At 34.5% G+C, this 24,110-nt stretch overlaps 1 protein-coding gene across 1 annotated transcript; it reads right to left on the reverse strand.

Annotated features, from left to right (window-relative positions):
• Positions 1-673: 673 nt before the first annotated feature.
• On the reverse strand, positions 674-22,589 carry zgc:109965 (Nicalin-1-like). The gene is made up of 16 exons (XM_056446786.1): positions 22,465-22,589; positions 19,339-19,526; positions 17,329-17,519; positions 13,492-13,636; positions 10,519-10,616; positions 10,329-10,406; positions 8,374-8,477; positions 8,140-8,228; positions 6,600-6,739; positions 6,343-6,521; positions 3,830-3,917; positions 3,669-3,707; positions 2,782-2,954; positions 2,495-2,548; positions 970-1,048; positions 674-829 (listed from the first exon to the last, which is right to left on the reverse strand). The coding sequence occupies exons 1-16, from the start codon at positions 22,587-22,589 to the stop codon at positions 773-775; spliced, it is 1,827 nt and encodes a 608-aa protein (XP_056302761.1). The 3' UTR covers positions 674-772.
• Positions 22,590-24,110: the final 1,521 nt, after the last annotated feature.

Consider the following 24,110-nt stretch of genomic DNA (forward strand, 5'->3'; position numbering starts at 1 on the left):
AAAACACTGTACCGCCTTTAAAATCTCACTATAAAAAGCACACCCCCGAAAAAGTTTTCCATATTAGCTCAAAGCTACTGTATATTGTGCAATCACATCTGAAACCAAAACAGAACGTAATCCTGACAGCAAACGCCTTAACAATGCATCATTTCTCATTTCACACATATTTATCACTGCAAGTGTGAAACATTTCACTTGATTTAAAGGCGGCATTTAGTGTGACAAACAGTGTGAAAAGCCCTTTTGTATCACCAAGCTCCTGCTTTTTAACAAAAGTTATATGAATCTTTGAAACATTATCTACTTGTTTCATAAGCTGTGTTTGCTTATATAGGTGCTCAGTAACCATAACTCCACTACATATAGGTGACCCAGTGTCATGGGCCGCAAATCCAATCACTCTTACTTGGCATCAGGTTCCTTCATAAGTGACTCATGACTTATCCATGAGTTTCCTTCAACCCCTGACATATCCGATTTGCATGGGTAATCATCTAATTTAGCCTCTTTCCGTCCAATGACCAAAATGTAAACATAAAGTTCCTAAAGAACATTTGATTCCAGAATGATCAAAGTGGCCGATTCTAAAAGAGAGAGTTGATCTTTAATTTAAAAAAGAAATCAAACAGAAGATTCTGCAAGGGAATTACAAAACACAAGGTAACCACTTTAAATTCAAGACATGAATTCAGTCCTCACAGGCATCACATTGGCCATGCTGTAGACTTCTCTGTGCACTGGTTCTTTGATGTGTCTGCTTCACTCCAGTTTATTGGTGCTTGGCTTTCATGGTTGCTTTCAGTTTCGTGTAGACTTTCCCAAAGTTCTGCAACCAACAAGCAACGATTAACAAATGAACCAAAAACACTGTATAAACTCCAGATTATTGACAGACTTCCAGTGTGTGCAGGTTTATCAGTATCCCGACAACAGTGATCTGTTAAGTTTATATTACCCACAGCTCACCTGAATTCCATAATAAACTATTCCAAGGTATCCAGCAATACAGCCACCCAAAAATAGGTCAAAGGCAGCAGGCTTCACCCTGGGAAAAAAAAGTATATGGATATTCAGTAAACAATATTGGATAAGTAGTGGTAAATAAAATTCTAGTAGTAATAATGTGCGATTTGAAGGTTATAACTTTAAAAATAAAATTAAAAATGACAATATGTCAGTAGTTAATTATACTTTTTAGAGGTCCCGTGAAATCAAAATCTAGATTTCTTTAGATGAAGATGTCAGTCTGTTAGTTTTAAGGACATCAATAAGCTGGTGTGTTCAAAAGTCACTTCCGCCTAAATGGATCTTTTTTTTACATAACCTCATATTTAAGTTTGTCATCAAATCCTGACCAATCAAATGCTCTCTAGTATCTGGCATGCCCCGCCCCTTTCAAGACACTTCTCATTTGCATTTCATTTGACGCGCTTGAGTTTAACCACTTTCACTGGTAGACCTGTGATGAAAGCTAAAGGCCATTTGCTGTTTTTTAAAGAGGAGGAGCTCTGTCTCTTCATTTTCAGTTGAGATTACGACAAACATCCAATATAAACTGCACACTTCACAGCACTTCACGGGACTTTTAAATGATAATTTGTAAATTTATCATGTTACTTAAAAGAAAGGATTCTTAATGATGTTTGAAAGAAAGTTTAAGGGTGCTTTCACTTCTGTGGTTCTGTTCATTTGGTCCAGACCAAGGGCAACAATTGATACATTGTTTCACACCGCACTGACTGCTTTGGTCCGAACCAGTTAAAAAGAACCAAATTGCAGTCATGTGACAAAATCTACATCACTTATTGGCCAGATGTTATTGAATGTACTTCAACTGTACTAAACTGCTTTTCAATTGGTCAGAATTTACAAGTAGACAAACCAGCAGACACAAAATGCTGCTTTTTACTATGGAGTGATGACTGCGCTGGCTGATTGTATCACTGCTCATAGTATACTATATAGTTTGTATACATCACTTTAGACAAACTAAACATTTTGAGAATAAAGTGCAGCTGCAGCTGGAAAACACTTTTTAATGCATTGAAAACGGCGCATCGCAAATCCCTTTAGGAGGAGGCGTGAATTAATTTAGCTAAACTGTGACATGGTCATCTTCCAGAAATATTACCAACAATCCATCAGGTAATGTTTTCCCCTCCCTCTCTCCCTCCCTCTCTCTCTCTCACTCTCTCTCTCTCTATCTGTTAAAAATTGTTGGTAAAGTGCTGTAAACAAATATTTTTCCTCCACATCCCATAATAAACTGCGCATCGGACTACGGTGATATGGTTTGTATCATGTTCTCACCACAACCGAGCCGCTCCAGGCTTTGTTTGGCTTTGTTACGCTTTTTTGGTCTGCTTTTGGTGCTCACTCAAGTGAGATTGCCACACACCTGCCCAAATGAACCGCACCAAGAGGGAAACAAACTCTAGTGTGATTCAACCAAATTAAATAAGGCAGGTATGAAATCAGAAGGCTTACTCACCTGTACATCATCATTGGTTGCTTCATTTGATCAAAGAAAGTGATTTCAGGGTCTCTATAAAAGCCAGACAAAACAAGTTTAACATGTCTGTTTCTGTTTTTGTGTGGTGTTTTGAAAGTGTCAGTACACATTGTTTGAATTTTTACCTCAGGCAAGTTTGAAAAAAAAAATGAATTCTGTCAGTGAATGTATGTGTGTTTGCAACTCTGTAAACCTGCTACAGAAGTCTTCTGAAGTCTAGCTTCAGGCCATTGATGAGGTGAAATGTTTTGACTGCGTGTGTGTACCTTCGGTCCTGGTGGAACGTGTGTTTGTGGACCTGCTTTAGATAGTGTTTGAATTCCTGCTCCAGGCTGTTGATCAAGAGTGTGTGTTCTGGTTCTCGGTCCAGAAGTTGAACGGCTCGGGGAACAGTCGTCAACATGGTCATCAATGCAGACAAACGGCTGTCTTGAATATCCTACATAACGCACAAGCTTGCACAGTTAACTATATTTTAAGTTTACTTAGTTGCTGTTGCTTTCAAGAAAATAATACTGAAGCAATGATGTATTCAAATGGTAAAAACTTTACAGTAAAGGCAGCCTAAAGTTACATAAGACATAATAAAGTTACAAAAACTATGTGTTTAAGGTTGATCATAATAAAAAGACATATTTCTTAAGTATTAAATCAGTATATGAACATGATATCCAAAGGATGACACTAAAGATTGGCTAATAATGCTTAAAATTCCGATATGCCATTAAAGGAATATATTACACTTTTTATTATATTAAAACAGAAACACATAGCTTAAATTGTAATATATCACAATATATAAATGTAATGTAAATGATAATTTCATAATGTGGGTGCAATAATAAGCATTAATATTTGCTAACTCATCTTCTGCTAATCATCATTTAAAGTATGACTCATGAAGAACCATTCATTTATTATTACAGCCACTGATAACAAGTCTGATTAATTTATTAAATAATATATCAATTACGATTATTCAACTGTCATTTTTACTGTATCCACTTTTACTTTACTCTGTTTTACTCTATTTTTGATCAAATAAATGCAGCTTTGTTGAGCATACCATCCCAACCCCTTACTGCTTTTTTGCAAGGTTTTAAACCAGATTTAGGCTAATAAATGAACAAAACGAGCAAGAAAAACAAATTACCAAACTGCCCTTGAAAACCTGCATGTCCTTAGCAGAGCCCTACAGCACAAAAAAAGAAAGTATATATTAATAATGAAAAGTGGAAACGAAGACAGAGTTGTCTGGGTGCGTTTCAAGGTTAGCGTGAACATTTAAATGTGACAAGACACTCTTTTCCTCACCTTGTCTGAAAGATTGTAGATGAATCTTGCCAAGGACTCAGCAACAATAACTGTGTTCCGCTTGAGTTTCCTCATGTCCACTTGTGCACTGAATATACAAGAAAAACAGTCCATCAGTCTAAAATGGTTCCTGAAATGTCTGGTGTGACAGACATTGGATAGGAAACTTGAAGAATGGAAGTCCTGAAAAAGATATTATTGAATGGCACCAGGTCTCCAAATAAATGGGAATGGGCAAAAATAACCGAAACTATTTGTTCAGCTGGGCGACAGGGTGGCTCAGTGGCTAGCACTGTTGCCTTACAGAAAGAAGGTTGCTGGTTCGGCCATGGCTGGAAAAACACCCAGGGGTGTGGAGTTTGCATGTTCCTTCTGTGTTCGTGAGGGTTTCCTCCGGGTGCTCCGATTTCCCCCAAAGTCCAAAGACATGCAGTATAGGTGAATTGGGTAAACTAAAATGGTCATAGTGTATGAGTGCATGTGTAAATGTGAGAGTGTATGGGTGTTTCCTTGTACTGGATTGCGGCTGGAAAGTGCATTTGCTGTGTAAATCATATGTTGGAATAGTTGGTGGTTCATTCCGCTGTGGCGACCCCTGATAAATAAGAAACTAAGCCAAAGGAAAATTAATAAATTAATGAATGTGTTTAACCAACTTTGAGGTTGTGTTCACCTTTCAATAGTTTTGCTCATTCTATGGGCAACCAATACATGGGAAGCAAGAGGGTCATATTTAGACTTGGTTTAAAGATTTTTTTTATCCATCTAATTACACGTGGACAATGTTAAACGTGTTGTGTGTAAGTTTTTGAGTCTTCTAAAGCAGTGTTTCTCAACTACGTTCCTGGAGGACCACCAACACTACATGTTTTGGATGTCTCCTTTGTCTGTCACACCCATTACAAGTCTCTCAGACTGCGTCTGAAACCGCATACTTCCATACTATACAGTACGCTAAAATCAGTATGCGAGCCGAGTAGTATGTCCGAATGCAGAGCTGGTGGTCCTCCAGGAATGTGGTTGAGAAACATTGTTCCAAAGCACAAAAATAACATGTTTGTAGTAATTGAGGAACATGCTAATTGAACATACTAGTTTACCTGAAAAACAATGTTAAGGTCAGTTATTCTCCTTTGACAATATGAAATATGTCTTTTTTTGGTCTCTATAACCCACTGCCAGTTTACCCAATTATATTTCACCACTCTGGGTTGCCTGGTTGGAAAACACAGTGTGTTTCATTTTATTTATAAAGGGCGTAGCCAAAAAAGTGACTTCGGGACTGAAGCAGCCTCCGAAACGAGACGCAAATTCACCTTTATAAAACTTCACATGATGGGATTTTTAATAGCATATAAAACAATTATTATAAATGTAAACATTAGCTGACCAGCTTACAATACAAGGATCTATCGTCAGATGCTCACTCCTGTTGGTGTTATCAATCTGACAACCTGCACGTGCATGTGAAAAAATTCCTTTTGAATTTGGACTGCAATACCTAGTTCAAGCACTTGGTGTCAAACATACATACTGCACCTGTAAATTCAGGTATAAAACCCATTTGGATTTACTTTTTGCTGAACTGTGATCACATTACAACATAATCATTACATGTACATTAATCAGATGTCTTTAACCAAATATAATTGAATACAGCATCGAACAATTCACATTTGAATTCCATTCAGTTCCTTAGATCAGTGTTTCCCAACCTGTTCCTGGAGGCACAGCAACAGTACATAGTTTGTTTGTCTCCCTTATCTGATCCATTCGTTTCAGGTTTTGGAGTCTCTTCTAATGTTCTGATGAGTTGATTTAGGTGTGTTTGATTAGGAAGAGGTTGAAAATGTGTACTGTTAGTGTGCCTTCGGGAACAGGCTGAGGAAACACTGCCTTAGATGTTGTGTTCATGTTCATTTTTAGAGATGTTTAACATTACAGTTAACTGAAAGTGCTTTTGATTCAATAAAAACAACAGGTTTATAATTATTTATTAGTCATTTATTTAGAAATGCTGTATGGATTACATTAAACTGAAAGAACTTTTATTTCATTTGGTTTTTATGTCACTTCGATTAAGACTGGTTGTTCAGTATGAGTCTTTGTCTGGGAATCAGACTACATAGACAATGCTTTATGGTTAAAAGAAGTGATGAATGAGAGTCATTTGTTCAGGAATCAGACTGTAATGGTAGAGCTGTGTATTTTTGATTCACTACAAAGGAAAAAATAGTCAACCATATATACTGCAACTTTAAATACAGGTCTAAAACCAGGTGCCTAAAACATTTTGAGCTTATCGACTTTTAACCAGGCTAACCATTTGATTAGATCGTTATGTTAAAAAACTGGTGGAAATGGGACCCAAATGGTAGGTGAAAAGTTCACTTCGTGTGTGTGTGTGTGTGTGTGTGTGTGTGTGAGAGAGAGAGAGAGAGAGAGAGAGAGAGAGAGAGAGAGAGAGAGAGAAGACTTTAGAAAGCTTTGGTTTCTTTAGCTTTTTTTCTTACATGCTGTCAAGGATAGATCCTCTAAGCTCTGATTTAGGGTTCTCGATGTGCGACAGAGTGAATCCTGGGATACGTTTCATGCCGTAGCGCTCGTGCTCCCAAGCCACATTGGTCTCCTGCAAGTTGATTTTCTTGTGAACAGTTCCAAATCTCACCCAGGGGAATCTGGCAGAGATTATCTGAAAACAAGGAAAAGAGGGTCAATTGACAACGACTATTAAACATTGAGTCTGACTTCATGCATAATTCAACCATACCTGCTCCAGCTGCTGAATAAAGCTGTACTGAGGCGTGCCAGGCTTAGGTGGCCGCGAAACGTGCAGGAAAATCTCATCTCCCGTGCCAAGAGAGTCAAGACAGATAACAAACTCCACATTGTCATGCAAAAGACTGGATTCTGGAAGAGTCATAGCAAAGCAAAATGTAACACAGAATTCGGTTGGGAAATAAAATGTATTTTGACATTAACGTAAATGAGAAGTTGCTGAGACTTCAGTATGTTGATGTACTTCCAACTGAAATGGAATTTAAAGTAAACGCGGGCTTTTTTTTGTGCATCATTCCCGCATACCAAACTAACGGTAAGATGGGCGTGGTTAAGAATATTGTGGCTGAAGGGGTCAAGCTGACAACAACAGTATAGAACCACCACCACTCCAAACATGGAAGAAAATGTTTAGATTTTGATTGAAGATTACCAAAACAGGCATTGTTTTGCAATGGATTAACTTGGCGGCACAATCACCAGCAAGCTAGGCTTTGCAGATTACTGGAAAATAATGCGTTATCACACGGATTACAATTCTCCCTCGATATGAACTACAACTCCCAGAAATCTTTGCACTCATCATTCCTGCCACAGGTGACAATAATTCAGATACTGACACACACACACAGCTGAAGCTCATGACTGACTAATTACTTGGACTATTTATACACCTCACATTCTCACACACTTGGCTGAGGCTTGTTTATTTCTAGTAGCATTACGAAGCGTTCCGTTATCTTGCCTTGCCCTGTTTTCTGACCATCGCCTTGTTAATTGTTTTATGTTGTTTTGAACTGATCTCTTTGCCTCCCAGGTAGCAAAAAGTTCTGGCCTAGATTTGAAATAAATCTGGTAAAGCAGGCATTTATCCGCCACTGGCATACAGCATGTGGGCCAAACGTGGGCCTGGTTTGGCAGAGGTGGCACCATCTTTAAGGCAGCACACAAGACAAGATGTAAAATGTCATATTTGGCCCAGATGTCAATAATTGATATGTGGGACATGTAAGTTTGGCCTATTTTGACCCAAATTTAAAATACATTTTTATTATTTTCAAATAAAGAAAAAGCATGCCCATAGCACGCCTAAAACACAATGTTTATCAATTTCATTCCAGTCGTGACACACCAACATATCTGGCCCAGTTCAGGCTCATTTATGGGTTATTTATGGGTTAGTTGGCCCAGATATGGTCCATGTTTAGCTCTTGTCTGGAAACCAGACATGGTCCAGTCATGTACCGTAATTCACTGACATGTGGGCCAAGCAAAAGCTGATTGTCTGGGCCAGAGCTGGGCCAGAGATATTTTGCTATGTAGGCTGTGACCCCAACTATTCTTTTGGATTACCTGCATGTTTCTGTTTGTTCCTGTTTGACCATTGCCTGCTTGACTAAGCTGATATTAAACTGCATTTGGACCCTCACCTCTATTGTCACCCGAATCCTTATGTTACACACGGATTGCACTAGCAAGATAAGCACTGTAAATTTTGATTTCAAGGTATACTTTACTGATAGTTTACATACCTGCATGGTCCATATTTTCCTCCAGCCAATGCTTAGTGCCAAGGAAGTTATATTTCCCACCGCCAGTCAAAGAGAATAAAAGATGGTATCTAAAAGATATGATGCAAAATGCAACAATTCAAAAATGATGAATAAGAATCAGTTGATTACATATCATCAAGCTATCGTGATCATGTTGGCAATTAACTAAATAATTTTTTAACACAAACTTTAGGTCATTAAATAAATACTGACGGAGCCTGGCTTCGCGGGTTACAGTAGAGACGATGAAAGAGTCGAACCAACTCAAGAAGAATGGCAACACCGCTGCCATTAGAGTCTGCACCATACGCCAGCCACTAAAACACATTTAACATGTCAAAACACAGTCTAAATATGTGGTAAAGAAAAAATAGCTGAAGATTCTCCAAACCAAGTGCATTGCTTTCACTGTACGATCTGCCAGATGGGGACTGTAAAACATTATTACCAGTGGGAACATTTTACCATGTGAACTCGTAAAACACAGTAATAATTACTGTTTCACTGTGATCGCAAGATTATGACAGCATCATTACATGTACATTAATCACAGGTACAGGTCTTTATCCAAATATAATTGAATACAGCATTGAACAATTACATTTGAATTCTATTCAGTTCCATAGAGCAGTGTTTCCCAACCCTGTTTCTGGAGGCACACCAACAGTACATATTTTGGATGTCTCCCTTATCTGATCCATTCGTTTCAGGTTTTGGAGTTTCTTCTAATGTTCTGATGAGTTGATTCAGGTGTGTTTGATACTGTTAGTGTGCCTTTGGGAACAGTGTTAGGAAACACTGCCATAGAGGTTGTGTTTATGTTCATTTTCAGAGATGTTTAACATTACAGTTAACTGAAAGTGCTTTTGAATTAGTGAAAACAACAGGTTTATAAAAGTCGTTGATTTAGAAATTGGTCGGAATATATTAGATGCAGAAAACAGATTTATTTCTCTGAAAAAGAATTCTAAGATATCTAATCATGAGTATTTGATTTGATTTTGATACACTAACATGAAAAGATTCTTAAGATTTATTCATACAGGAATTGAACCATACTGTTAGACCGGTATGATTTTGATTCACTTAAAAAAAAGGCTTGTATGAGTGATTCATTTGGGAATCAGATGACTCTGGTAACATTTTGCAGGCTTGATTCAGTAAAAAAAAAAATGTTAGCGTAATAATATTCATTAGATTGGAACTAATTGGACTACATTGGCTACAGAAGAGGGTTTTGATTCACTAAAAAGAATTTATGGAAATGGTTGGACTAGACTTGGATTTAGTTCACTAATTCATGAAGAATCCAAAATATAAGACTCATTTATTTAGCATTCTGAGTACACCTGTAGAGCTGTATGCTTTTGAATTTTGATTCTGGCTCATATGAGTCCTTTAGGAACCAGAATAGTAACACTTTGTTTTGATTTACTAAAATGAACTAGCTGATAATGTTCATCCGTTTGAGAATCAGTTTGACAGATGCTGTTTTGATCCTTTACAAGGAACTTTCTTGTCACTTTCTTGATTATTCTTTTCAGTAATCATTTCTATGGGAATCAGTCAACACTGGTAATGCTCTGGAGGTTTGATTCACTAAAAAGTTTTTTTAAAAGTTTTGATTGGTTAAAATGAATCCCCAACACTAAATTCAATACATATTTTAACTGGTTGTTTGTTCAGGAATCAGACTATAATGGTAGAGCTGTATGTTTTTGATTCACTACAAAGGAAAAAATAGTCATTTTTAGGTCATAAAACTGGTTCAGCTGAATGCATTTGATTCACTAAAAAGAACAGGCTTGTAAGATTTGTTTGTTTTTTAAGTCTCACTGATAAACCCTTTTTTTTGTCTAAAATGAATCCCCAACACTAAATTCAATACATATTTTAATTGGGGTAACTTTGAGAGGCTGGTTACATGAATATATTAATTTCAGACCAAGGTGTTTGAAAAGGTCAGTTCACACAGCAAGTGAACCAACTGACAACATACATTAATCATTCTGAATCGTGTTTGAAGGGAGTGTGATTTATTATTATGTGACCAAAAAAATGATTAAGCATTTATGAAAAAGGTCCCTTCAGTCCAGTTGATCTCTCTGAGTGTGTGTGTGTGTGTGTGTGTGTGTGTGTGTGTGTGTGTGTGTGTGTGTATCACTTACAGGAGCAAGACCGAACGTGTCATAATGGGCTGTAATTACAATAGTGGGTGGGTCTTCTCCAGCTCCAGGAAGGACTCCCTTAAAGTGAAACAATAAAAGGACTTGACGGACAGGTTCAATTATAACTGAACACTATAATGTTGCAGAGAACAGGATAGAGTTTCTGTGTGTGGCCTGCTGTCATTCTCACCTCTAAAGTAATGATGCTGGTATCAGTAATGGGCTTGATGGGGGAGTTGTTGCTCACTAATATTTGGAAGGCAGTGGATGTGATCATGCTACGGAGAACTGAAAAACACAGAAATTATGTTTGAATTTGTGAGCTTAAAAATTCGGAGTAATACAAATATTTACTTTGCTTTATAAAATATTTAAAGCGTATTGTTTAAGATTTATGCATTTGTGGATTACACAGTTTATTTATTTATTTGTTTGTAGGTTTTTATTACTATTTTTGCTTGCTGGATTACAAATTTATTTATTTATTTATTTATTTATTTATTTATTTATTTATTTATTTATTTATTTATTTATTTATTTATTTATTTATTTATTTATTTATGTGCTTCCTTATTTATTTATTTATTAGTTTGTTTGTTTATTTATTTGCTTGCTTGCTTGTTTACTTAATTACATATTAATGCATTTATTATTTATTTATTTACTTGCATGCTTGCTTGCTTGTTTGTTTACATATGTATTTATTAATTTATTTACTAATTTATTTTTTGCTTGCTTGTTTACCTAATTACAAATTTATGTATGTATGTATTTATTTATTTATTTATTTACATGCTTGATTGCTTACATATTTATTTATTTATTTATTTATTTATTGCTATGCTAGCTTGCTTGCTTAATTACATATTTATGTATTTATTTATTTATTTACTTATTTATTTATTTGCTTGCTTGTTTACTTAATTACAAATTCATGTATTTATTTATTTATGTGCTTGCTTATTTGTTTGTTTGTTTGTTCGTTCGTTTGCTTGTTTGTTTGTTTGTTTACTTAATTACATCTTTATGCATGTATTTATTTATTTATTTACCTGCTTGCTTACATATTTATTTATTAATTTATTTGCTTGCTTGCTTGCTTATTTTGTTTGATTATTTTGACTAGTTTGATTACTTACTAATTTATGTACTTATTTGTTTATTTATGTGCTTGCTTATTTATTTATTTATTTATGTGCTTGCTAATTTATTTATTTATTTGTTTGTTTATTGTCTTGCTTGCTTGTTTACTTAATTACATATTTATGTATTTTTTTCTTTGCTTGCATGCTTGCTTACATATTTAGTTAGTTAGTTAGTTAGTTAGCTAGTTATTTGCTTGCTTATTTATTTATTTATTTATTTACTTGCTTATTTATTTGCTTGCTTGTTTACATAATTACAAATTAATTAATTAATTAATTAATTAATTAATTCATTCATTCATTCATTCATTCATTCATTCATTCATTCATTCATTCATTCATTTATTTATTTATTTATTTATTTATTTATTTATTTATTTATTTATGTGCTTGCTTATTTATTTATTTATTTATTTATTTATTTATTTATTTATTTATTTATTTATTTATTTATTTATTTATTTATTTATTTATTTATTTATTTATTTATTTATTTATTTATGTGCTTGTTTATTTATTTATTTATTTATGTGCTTGCTTATTTATTTATTTATTTATTCATTCATTCATTCATGCATTTATTTATTTATTTATTTATTTATTTATTTATTTATTTATTTATTTATTTATGTGCTTGCTTATTTATTTAATTATTTATTGGAATATTTATTTATTTATTTATTTGTTGGTTGGTTTATTTGCTTGCTTGCCTGTTTGCTTAATTACATATTAATTATTTATGTACTTGCTTGCTTGCTTATACTTACTTATTGATTAATTAATTTATTTAATTATTTAGTTATTCATTTATTTTTTTGTTTGCTTACATATTTATTTACTCATTTATTTCTTTGCTTGCTTGGTTGTTTTCTTAATTACAAATGTATGTATTTATTTATTTATTTATTTGCTTGCTTAAATGTTTATTTAATTTTTAGTTTGTTTATTTACTTAAATACAAATTTATGTATTTATATATTTATTTATTTATTTATTTACTTGCTTGCTTTCTTACTTGCTTATTTATGTATTTATTTATTTATTTGGGACCCCTTTGAAAGCGAGATGTTGCATCTCAAGGAGTTAGTCTCTAAATATTAACTAATTAATTAATTTATTTATTGAAGTTACAACTACTGTACTGATACTGATTATTGATGTGTTTACATTTCACATATGAAATGTAGGCCTTCTTCTGCAAAACTTTTAATTCAGTGTGAATTCTGTGTTTATTTGTGACATTTACTAGCATTTTAGAGATCACTGATTTTTTATTTCACAAAAAAAACAGGGCAATTTTAATGTTCATTTGAAAATAAATTAATCTGGTAAGATATGTTAGCTTATGTTACATCATCAATAATTAAAAATTTTCAGTGTACGCTAATTGAAAAAATCTTGCAATATTTTAAAATAGTTTTAAAGCTTTTAATTGAACAAATGTAAATGATGAAATTAATGAAAAGATACTTGGATGTCAACATAGAATTAAAGTACAAAAAAGCATATTAAATGCAAGTAAAGTGTTTGCTTTAATGTTTTACATTGTGAAAACACAATGTCAGATTATTGGTGAAAGACCGAAAAAATCATCAATCAAAATAACAGATACATTTATCTAAAAAATTAACAACATACTTACTCTGACCTGTGCTTATTAAAGTTTCAAAAAAAGAATAAGTGACCTGAATTCTATTGTATTTCAAAGGATTAAAAACTGACAACAGGAAAATTTATTATTATTGAGGAGTTTTTTCATGTCGCCACATTGTTTTTTTTTTAATAAACCTAAGAAGATGTTTTTGGAGTTGAATTTGGGGGTAGGGGGTGTATTTTAACTACTGTTACATGAAATGGCATTTAAATGTGTCTTTGGAATAAGGAAAAAAACAATATTGTTATCTTCTTCTTCAACCCATATATTGCTAAATATATGATACATAATCAAAAATTTATATTCAAATTGAGTGGCTACAGCATTTACTCTTATTTTTTTGTCTGTATGTGTAAGCTCTCACCTCTCACCAGCACAGAAGCAGACTTGGATGCCACAGCCTGATTGACTTCTTCATACATACAGAGGAGCTGCTCGTCCTCAGGGACCACATAGACCGGCAAGATGGTCTCCTCCTGCAGAATCTGAGCTTCAGCCACCATGAAGCCCTACAGACGGTTGGAAAAAATCATTTACTGACCTTTACCTAACCAGTTTGGGGAAGTGGGTTGAGTATGTAATGTAATCTGCTCCCTTCATTGATCACCTAGTAGCCTATAGTAACCTATAAGTGCGTGTACATGTACAATCTTAACCTGATTATGTTCCCTGGCATGAGGGTGGGTAATTAATAACAGAGTTAAATTATTTAAGGGGTGAACGAACACTTTAATGAGCCAACAATGGGTACGTTTACATGGACATGTACAGTAATAATTACACTCTCAGAAATAAAGGTGGGCGACATGATGGCTCAGTGGATAGCACTGTCGCCTCACAGCAAGAAGGTCACTGGTTCGACCCTCAGCTGGGTCAGTTGGCATATCTGTGTGGAGTTTGCATGTTCTCCCGTGTTCATATGGGTTTCCTTCGGGTGCTTCGGTTTCTCCCACAGCCCAAAGACATGCGCTATAGGTGAATTGAATAAATTGGCCGTAGTGTGTGAATGCAAAGATGTATGGGTGTTTCCCAGTGCTGAATTGCGGCTGGAAGGGAATCCGTTGTGTAAACATATGCTGTGGTGACCCCTGATTAATTAAGGGACTAAACCAGAATGAATGAATGAAATAAATGCATGAGAGCTGTCACGTAGGGTGGTACTGGTGTTGGGTTTAACTAGTTACTGTAATTAGATTACTTTTCTGCAGATTACTTTTCATTTTCAGGTAATTTAATTACAGTTACATGTAATGTACTTGTTTAAATACGCTTCATAAATTCAACAGTTCTGGGTCAATCAATTAAGAGAACTAAGCAGAGTAAGTCATTTATCAAGTAGATTGAACATGATTGAGAAACTATGAACAGAAATTCAGAAATTCTGTCACTGTAGGGTTGAATTTTCAAAGTCAAAAGTCGACAAAGCAGAGATCAAGGTCCCATAATGCAATTCACAACCGTAAATAAATGAAAAACACATGTTATTCACAAAATACGGATAAATAAAAAGGTACCAAGCAATTTAGTGATTTGAAAACCAAGACATGCTTTCAAATTTACACGATACTGCAGGTAACCAGTGCAAAGAGTGTAAGACTGGAGTGGTCATGTCTTTTGGTTCTCGTTAAAATCTTGCAGCAGCATTTTAAACTATCTAAAAGCAGGATAAAGCTGACTGACTAATCCCAAAATATAGTGAGTTACAGTTGTCAACCCAAAAATTTACAAAACATGGACAGAACCAACCGATTAAACTGTTTTATTAAATTAGTAGCTCATCTTTAACCTAATTGTTGGGTTTGTGAATATATTACCCAATTTTGGGTTGAAATAACCCAGCATTTTTAGAGTGTGAAGAATTCAGCACCAGTGTTGGAGAAAGTTGCTTTTGAGAGTAATGCATTACAAAAGTATTAAGTTACTACTCTTATTATTTTTTATTGGTATTTAACAGAACCATAAATAGTAGTATATAATACAGAATAAGAAAATGTTTCTCTTTGAATTACTTTTCCGTTACATTTCCTTACCTTTGCTGAGGCTTGAAAATGATAATTTAGGATAATGTGATATTTGGAGAGGTTTCTGCTATACAGGCATATTATTCATTCATTCATTTATTCATTCATTTTCTTTTCGGCTTAGTCCCTTTATTTATCAGGGGTCGCCACAGCGGAATGAACTGCCAACTTATTTTTTAAACTAATTTTATTCACGCAGCGGATGCCCGTCTAGCTGCAACCCATCACTGGGAAACACCAATACACTCTCGTTCACACACATACACTACAGACAATTTTAGCTCACCGAGTTCACCTGTACTGCATGTCTTTGGACTTGTTGGGGAAACCAGAGCAACCGGAGGAAACCCACGCGAACGCGGGGAGAACATGCAAACTCCAGACAGAAATGCCAACCCAGCCAAGGCTCGAACCTTCTTGCTGTGAGGCGACAACACTACCTATTGTGCCACCGCGTCACCCACAGGCATATTGATGAAAGTTATTTTAATTCAGCAATTTATTTTAAAAATAATAATAATAACTAAAATGAAAAGTAACTCACATTACATTTTTTAAAAAGTAACTCAAATAAAATTCAACATTTTTTAAGTAATGCATTACTTTGAAAAAGGAATATTACTCTGTAACTCGCGTTACTTGTAATGCCTTGCTCCCAAAATTATTCAGCATCAATGTTGTCCAATGCCTTCTGCAACTGAAACCAAAGACTTTCCTTTGAATTTCTGTGAAGGAACATGATTGTGTGACACTGACTGTGAAATATAGGGGAGCGCAGGGCACAAAGTAACGTGGGGTAAAATGTAACACAGAGTTTTAAGATATTTGCTCAGGGATAACCTTGGCATGCTTCCAAGGTTTTCACCACAGTGTCAGCAGGCATCTTCCTGCTAATTATTTAAAAAGTTTGGCAAAAATTGGATGAGAAACACAGGAGAAACCATTTTGCATAATAAAAGTATTTTTTATTACAGTCAATGTTTTTTTATTTTAAAATATCAGTGAAAGTATGTTAGTAAAATCTTATATTGTTGTGATTACCCTCTTCTAGGCTAAAAGATGAAACCATTTTGAAAGATGTAAAAAAAACACAGTGACTGCTAGCCATCATAAGGAAAACACGACACAGCGGGGTTAGTTGTAACATGGCGTTACACATTAGCCACACACTGTTGGACACCAATTAAACGAACAATTGTTGAATTTTGAATGTAATGTTGGGAACTTTTTATATTTCAAGAGTTCCCACTTAGATATGCTTAGCATTTAAAGCAGGTTTGGCATGCTGTCTCAGGAGAGAGCCCTGAGCTCTGAGATATTTGAGCCCAGGGCTCCCGCCCGGTCAATAAGCATATCAGGAGATCCGAGATCTTTAGAAAAGGGAGGAAAAGGAGGAGATGGGGTGGAAGGGGGGATTCTTCCAAAATGAAGATTGAGCAGTAGGAAGAAAATTATCCATTTATAGTAAACTAGGATCACTCTGATTGGATTATTAATGATTACAGATGAGCGCCCAGTCGTGCTCAATCAAATCATGAGCTCCTCTTGAAATTAGTTTATGAAACTTCACTTAAAAAATCTAATAGAAAAAATAAATGTTATTGTTAATAATGCAAATAAACGCATTGTATAATAATGGATAATACTGCAAATAAGTGCAAAAGTGTTTAAATAAACATGCTGTGATATGCAGAATAAAAAAATTGAGTTAAGTACTGAGGAAATATACTGTTTAAAGTAAACTGAAGCATGTGTTACAACTAGCCCCGCAGGTGGGGTAAATAGTAACATTTTTACTCCTGGCATTTGGTCCGGCGATGATACTTTCAGTGCTCATTTGTAGGAGAGGCTTGTGTGTTGTTGGTAAAAAAATATGGTTTGTCTAACCCCATTACTTTGTTCATTATTTAGCCAAAACCAAAAAGTGCTACTTTGTGCCCCGCTCTCCCCTAGGCCAGTCTTGTTTTTTGTTTTGTTTTTTGTAAGTAAAATGACATTATAATGGCTCTCTCGTATGGCTTATAAAACACAGTGATGACTTTCTAGATACTTGATTCATTTTAATAGATACTGAAATGGCCAATTCAACAAAAAAACCTGAAACCTCTGAATTGTGTTAATCATTTTGGCCACCGCTGTACATATCAAGTGTATTTGTGTGGAAGTGTGAAGTGAATGACCTGCACTGTCTCCTCTTGTACAGACGAGAGGTTTTGAGGTAGCAGGATCAAAACGGCTGCTGCGTTCTGCTTTTTGGCCTCCAGGAATCGCTCTGTGGTGAAATCGTGTAGTTTCATGATCACACAGCGACGGGTCAGACTCGTGTCTGCTGCCGATCGTGCCTCCGCCACCACAATAGCTCCACGACAGCCTGATGGTTAGAAATCAGAGTGTAAATCTCAAAACACGTCTGCACATTCAGGCCTATAATAAAGTGAGTGTGTGCTTTAGAGGATAGTTCACACAAAAATGATAAATCGATCACTCTTTACCCACCCACAAGTTTGTATGTGTTCCTTTTTTTTCTGCTCAACACAAAAGAAGATATTTTAAAGAATGTTGGTTACCAAATTGCTGCTTGTTTCCCTTGTATCTCTTCTGCAGAAGTTAATGGGGACTTAAGTTTATGGTTAGCAACATTCTTCAAAATATATTCTTTTGTGTCCAGCAGATAAAAATAACTCGTACAAGATTGGAACAACTTGAGTGTAAGTGGTGAATACATTTTAATTTGAGGGTGAACTATCCCTTTAAGGACTGTGAACACCAAGTATGATTATTAATGAAAAGCTTCTCCTTTCTCTATTAATGCCTTCAATTCACCCATTCGGCACACAGTTCACTTAGAAAGATTAATAAATAAAAGACCTCAAAAAGGTCTAGAATCACCTGAGGATGAATCATTTTGGGTGACCTGTCCCTTTAAAAAGTAGTTTTTTTCATATGTGTGTTTGGTCAGGGCGGATTTTACCAAAATAAAATATGATCATGCCTTAATTTTTAATTACTTAATTAGGACAGTATGGTCTGACTTTGCTAAGACAAAAGTCTTGTTACTTAACAGAAATAATGTACAGTAAAGAATATAAAGTCATGGTGCAGTGGAAAAAGAATTAATATTGTGTATGACTCCCATGAGCTTGGAGGACTGCATCCATACATCTCTGCAATGGCTCATATAACTTATTAATAAAGTCATCTGGAATGGCAAAGAAAGCGTTCTTGCAGGACTCTCAGAGTTCATCAAGATCCTTTGGATTCATTTTCAATGCCTCCACCTTCATCTTACCCTAGACATGCTCAATAATGTTCATGTCTGGTGATTGGGCTGGCCAATTGTGGAGCACCTTGACCTTCTTTGCTTTCAGGAATTTTTATGTGGAGGCTGAAGTATGAGAAGGAGCGCTATCCTGCTGAAGAATTTGCCTTCTCCTGTGGTTTGTAATGTAACGGGCAGCACAAATGTCTTGATACCTCAGGCTGGTGATGTTGCCATCCACTCTCCAGATCTCTCACACGCCCCCATGCTGAATGTAACCCCAAGCCATGATTTTTCCTTCACCAACCTTGACTGATTTCTGTGAAAATCTTGGGTCCATGTGGGTTCCAATAGGTTTTCTGCAGTATTTGTGGATTGGGATGCAGTTTAACAGACGATTCAAGGTAAAAATCAGATTTTCTGCCACTTTTCCAAAGGATCATATAGAAGTCAAGTTATTATTTGTTGCTCTTACAACTGGGACTTTTGTCAGGTAGTGTATATAACGTCCTTTTCTATAATATTTTGTTCTGTCAAATGTGTCCCCCATCCCCAATCATCAAGTAGTCCAGCAGTTATATTAAGTAAATATTTAGTTTTAAAGACGAAATAGTGTATCATTTTTACTTGTGAATTCATTTTAAGAAAACAAATCATTCAAAAGTTTTACAAAATATGCTTTATATGTTATTATTATTATTTTTCATTAAATGTAGAAAATTAAATGAGTGATAAACTGCAAAATAAACGAATAAATTAAAGTACAAAAGGTGCACCTTAGAACTTTAGGGCTTAAAATTGCTTAGGGCCTCCAAATCACTAAATCCTCCTCTGTGTTTGGCAATAAAATGTCTGAAAGGATATGAGTGTGAGAAATGATGGCCGGATGATGGTTTTTGAGTGATTGTGGTTTTCTCTAATGGTGTGTTACCGTGTTTGTGTTGATGTAGGTTGTAGTGCTGCATCCTGTAGGCGTTGAACTCGTATGAAGACGCAGCAGGAAGAGCAGACGCATGCAGGAGATGCACTGAGAGCAGCAGCAGCGCCGCCACTGTTGAGCTTCTCACGGTCATCTTCACAACACACATCTGAGTCCAGCAGACTGACCAACAGCACACACGCAAATTAGGGAAGTCTAATCAGCAAAACAAGTGAGTATACCAAGGTTAAACGCAAGTATTGATCCTCAAAAGTCCTAATACCCAAACAGCTAGTGGAAAAAGTAGGCATACTGAGTATACGTGCATATAACCCCGACTACACCACTGATACACACTCATTCACACACACACTCATACACTACGGCCAATCTAGTTTATTCAATTCACCTATAGCGCATGTCTTTGGACTGTAGGGGAAACCGGAGCAAACTCACACAAACACGGGGAGAACATGCAAACTCCACACAGAAATGCCAAATGACTCAGCTGGGACTAAAACCAGCAAATTTCTTGCTATGAGGCGACAGTGCTAACCACTGAGCCACCTTGACGCCCCTAAGTTAAACATTGCGAAATTAAATTTAGTAATGTAATAATTTACTTATGTAACATAATTTGCTTATTTAAAGTCAGCCCATATAAATTATTTGCAACCTCTTACCTTAAATTTAGTAAACCCAATGAATCTTTTTTTTCAGTGACCAATCACATACTTTCACATTATTAGTGCTGTATAAGCATTATTTAAATCAATTTTACATCAATATAATGACAAACTTTATTGACTGTCATGTATTTTACGGTGCTTTGAATGTCTATTTTTCTAATTATTTAACTTCCATATAAATAGACATTACGTGAAACATTAGATCAAGAATATTTACCTGAACGTCTTACAAAAGTAAAAATGTGTATGAAGCCTGTATATTTACCAGTTTTTCTTATATAGAGCACTGAACAGTTTTTCTTTTAAATGCTTTCATATTTTTTTTTTTACCAACTTACTTTTGTGTCCTTGGCCAATCAAAACCTTTCACATTATTAGTGCTGTGCAAGCATTATTTAAATACATTTTACAGCAATATAAGTATAAACTATATAGAGTGTCATGTACCACATATAAATAGACATTACGTGAAACATTAGATCAAGAATATTTACCTGTCTTGGAAAAGTCATGGAATTTTAGTAGTAATAATGTGTATGAACTGAACAGAATAGTTTCTTTAAAAATATGCAATCTTCATTTTTTTAACAACTTACTTTTTTGTGTCTTCAGCCAATCACATACTTTCACATTATTAGTGCTGTGCAAGCATTATTTAAATACATTTTTCATCAATATAAACATAACATTTTACAATATCCTGTATTATAATTTCAACATGCAGTTTTTCTTATTCTTATTTACCACATATACAGTGCTCAGCATAATTGAGTACACTTCATTTTGAAAATGAATATTTGTATCCATTTCTCAGTGAATAGGCAATGTATTTTGGTGCATTTAAACAAAACAGATTTATTAAACAGATATTTTTATTAAAATAATATTTTAGTCACTGAACATATTTACAAATTGAAAGATAATACAATTAAACTCAAGCAAAATATCGAAAAAAATTACGACCTACCTCATTTTTTCATATTTTTTGCTTCTCTTGATTTTTCCTCTTTTTTTAAATCTGTATTTAATATTTTTCTATAACAAATACATTTGGGTGTTTTAGTTTTTGGATCGTTATTGTAAGTTATTTTGTTAGATAAGCTCCAGATTTGGCTTCAGTACTGATTAATCTAATGTATATGCACTAATATGATATTGTATAGCTTCCTATTAAAATATTAATTTAAAAGATAGATTTGTGAGGGGTGCACTTATACATGCTGAGCACTGTATGTAGACATTAAGTCATGAATTTTTACCTGAAATTATCAGAAAGATCATGGAGGAAATGTGTTTTTCTTATTATTATTTGCCACATATACATAGACATTAGGTCATGAATTTTTACCTGAAAGTCTCAGAAAAATGATGGAATTTCAGCAGTAAAAATGTGAACTACACATTTACCAACTTTTCAAAACCTGTAGAATAGTTTCTTTAAAAATATGATCTCTTAATTTTGTTAACCAACTTACATTAAGCATTATTTAAATACATTGTACATCAATATAAATATAAACTATATAGATTGCCATGTATTTTAGATGTGCTGAATTAAAATCCATTGTGCAGTTTTTCTTAGTATTTACCACACACTCTCAGAAATAAAGGTACAGGAGCTGTCATTGACGCAGTACCTTTTCAAAAGATACATATTTGTACCCAAAGAGTCCACAGTGGTACCTCAAAGGTGCATATTAGCGCCCAAATGTACCTGAAAAATACATTTGAGGCACCATTATGGACCCTTCAGGCACAAATATGAACCTTTTGAAAAAATACTGCCCCACTGACAGCTTCACCTTTATTTCTGAGAGTGCATAGACAGACATTATGTGAAACAGGTCAAAATTGTTTACCTGAAAGTCTTAGAAAAATCATGAACAAATGTGTATAAAACAACTTTCCTTTACTTAAACCGCAGAATAGTTTATTTAAAGATATGTAAAAAATTAAATAAATAAAATTAAATATTGGTGTTTTTTTACAAAACAATCAGACATAAAAATCTTTTGAAAAGTAACATTACCATATTATCTACTGAATTTACTGAATGATTATGATTTTTACATGTATAATATAATATAATATAATATAATATAATATAATATAATATAATATGTTATTATATAAATTATTATTACAGAACAACCACCATCATTTATAAAAATAAGAATAACCCAACATCTCCAAGCAAACAGGCAGTTTTCACCAAAGATAATATTATGCATGGTGTAACTTCTATAATTATGCATAATATGGGCACAATTTACTGAGCAATAACAATAATTGCTGAGTATCAAATCCCACCTGAGCACTTTCCACTAGTACGCTAATTATATTGAGATTTGCTGCCATATTTACAGCTTAACTAAACATCCAGCAGATGTAATTAAATATTAGCAGAATATAAAGGTCCACCGTGGCCGTGTGGAGACTGTAACTCACCTAAAGTCCACGATAGATGGTCCTCGTGTGTAAAACGCTCAGTCTTGTGCTCTGAATAGGATGTGATGTCCAAAGCATGGCTGGGACGAGGCTTAAAGAGGGCCGCAGGTAAGCTCTGTGCACCATCTGGCCCACACAGGGATAAAGCTAGGCTAATCAGACCTCTCCTCCAATCCCACAATACACACAATACTTACAAGTTACAATGTATATGTCATTAATGAAATCTAAACCCCAATACTGTAGGAAATATGGTTGAAAATAAGAAAAATGCTAGTCAAAATGTTGGAAAACAGTGAATAAGAAAACAAGCAGCTTAACTAATTAGTAACCATTTTTTGTTCAGTTCAAAATACTTTAAATATTTTTAAAACGTTTTCAACTTCACAAAGATATGATATTGGATTTGTGTTCCATTCTGAACATTGACTTAAAGGTGCTGTGTGTAAGTTTTTGTCTCTTCTAAAGCATAAAAATACCATAATATGTTTGCAGATATTTTAGAAACATGCCAAGTGAACATTCTTGTTTATCTGAAAAACAATGCTGAAGTCAGATATTCTGCTTTGAAAATGTGTTTTCCTGTCTATGCTTTGGTAATTTTAATCTGCCCAATGCCAGTTCGGCCAATTATATTATAGCACCCAGGTTGCCTTGGTGGAAAACCGCATATTCCATCCATCAACCCACCCACCCACTTACCCATCCATCCATCCATCCATCCATCCATCCATCCATCCATCCATCCATCCATCCATCCATCCATCCATCCATTCATTCATTCATTCATTAATTAATTCATTCATTAATTCATTCATTCCTGCCCGATCTCATGAAACATAACTATTTTACATATTGTCAGAAAAGTAGTTCAGTTGTATTATTTAATAAAATTTTATTTGTATAAAAATGTCAGTTTTTTTTAAAAAGGAGACGTGGCCCCAAAACCTACCCCTCATTGGTGGATCAGCAAATCATATTTGTATGAATGAGATTGTACAAATTAATATGAATTAGCCACAAAATCAAAAAGTTATAGGAATTGTCGTGAAATTGGTTTGTAATTTTTTTATATTCTGATTTTTATTTATTTATTTTTTATTTTTCTATAGTCAATATATTAATGGAGGAGCTTGTTTCCCCCAGAGAATAGAAAATTTAAAAAGTTTTTTTTGTTTTATTTCATTTTTTTTCAGTAAAAAAAAAAAAAAGCTCTGACGAGCTTCGCAAAACCATTCAGGTTAATTCCAGAACAGTCTGAAGATAATTCGAGCCAATTATAGTGAAAATCATCAATCTAGGATGTGTTCAAAAAGCAAAATTTTGGAAATTTCAAAATGGTGGGGAAATTAAACTTGATGTGCTGTTGGGGATGTTTTCATCCACTCTGGGGTGATTTTGAGTCTTAAAATACACTCCGGGAAAATGTATACCCTTTCATTATGTTAGTGGCATTTTTTGCCCCATTGATTTTTATTATAATAACATTTTTTATTGCAAAGATATGACACCATTTGTGAGTGTGTGACAGAGACCTTTGCACACTTAACTTGATATGTTTGTAAAGGTCAAAATAAGCCGCTCAGCTCTCAGAACATAGTAAGTGTATTTATGCACACACACTATAATTTGCTGTTATACTCAATA

The sequence above is a fragment of the Danio aesculapii genome, chromosome 21, assembly GCF_903798145.1.
Source record: "Danio aesculapii chromosome 21, fDanAes4.1, whole genome shotgun sequence".
Taxonomy (NCBI): domain Eukaryota; kingdom Metazoa; phylum Chordata; class Actinopteri; order Cypriniformes; family Danionidae; genus Danio; species Danio aesculapii.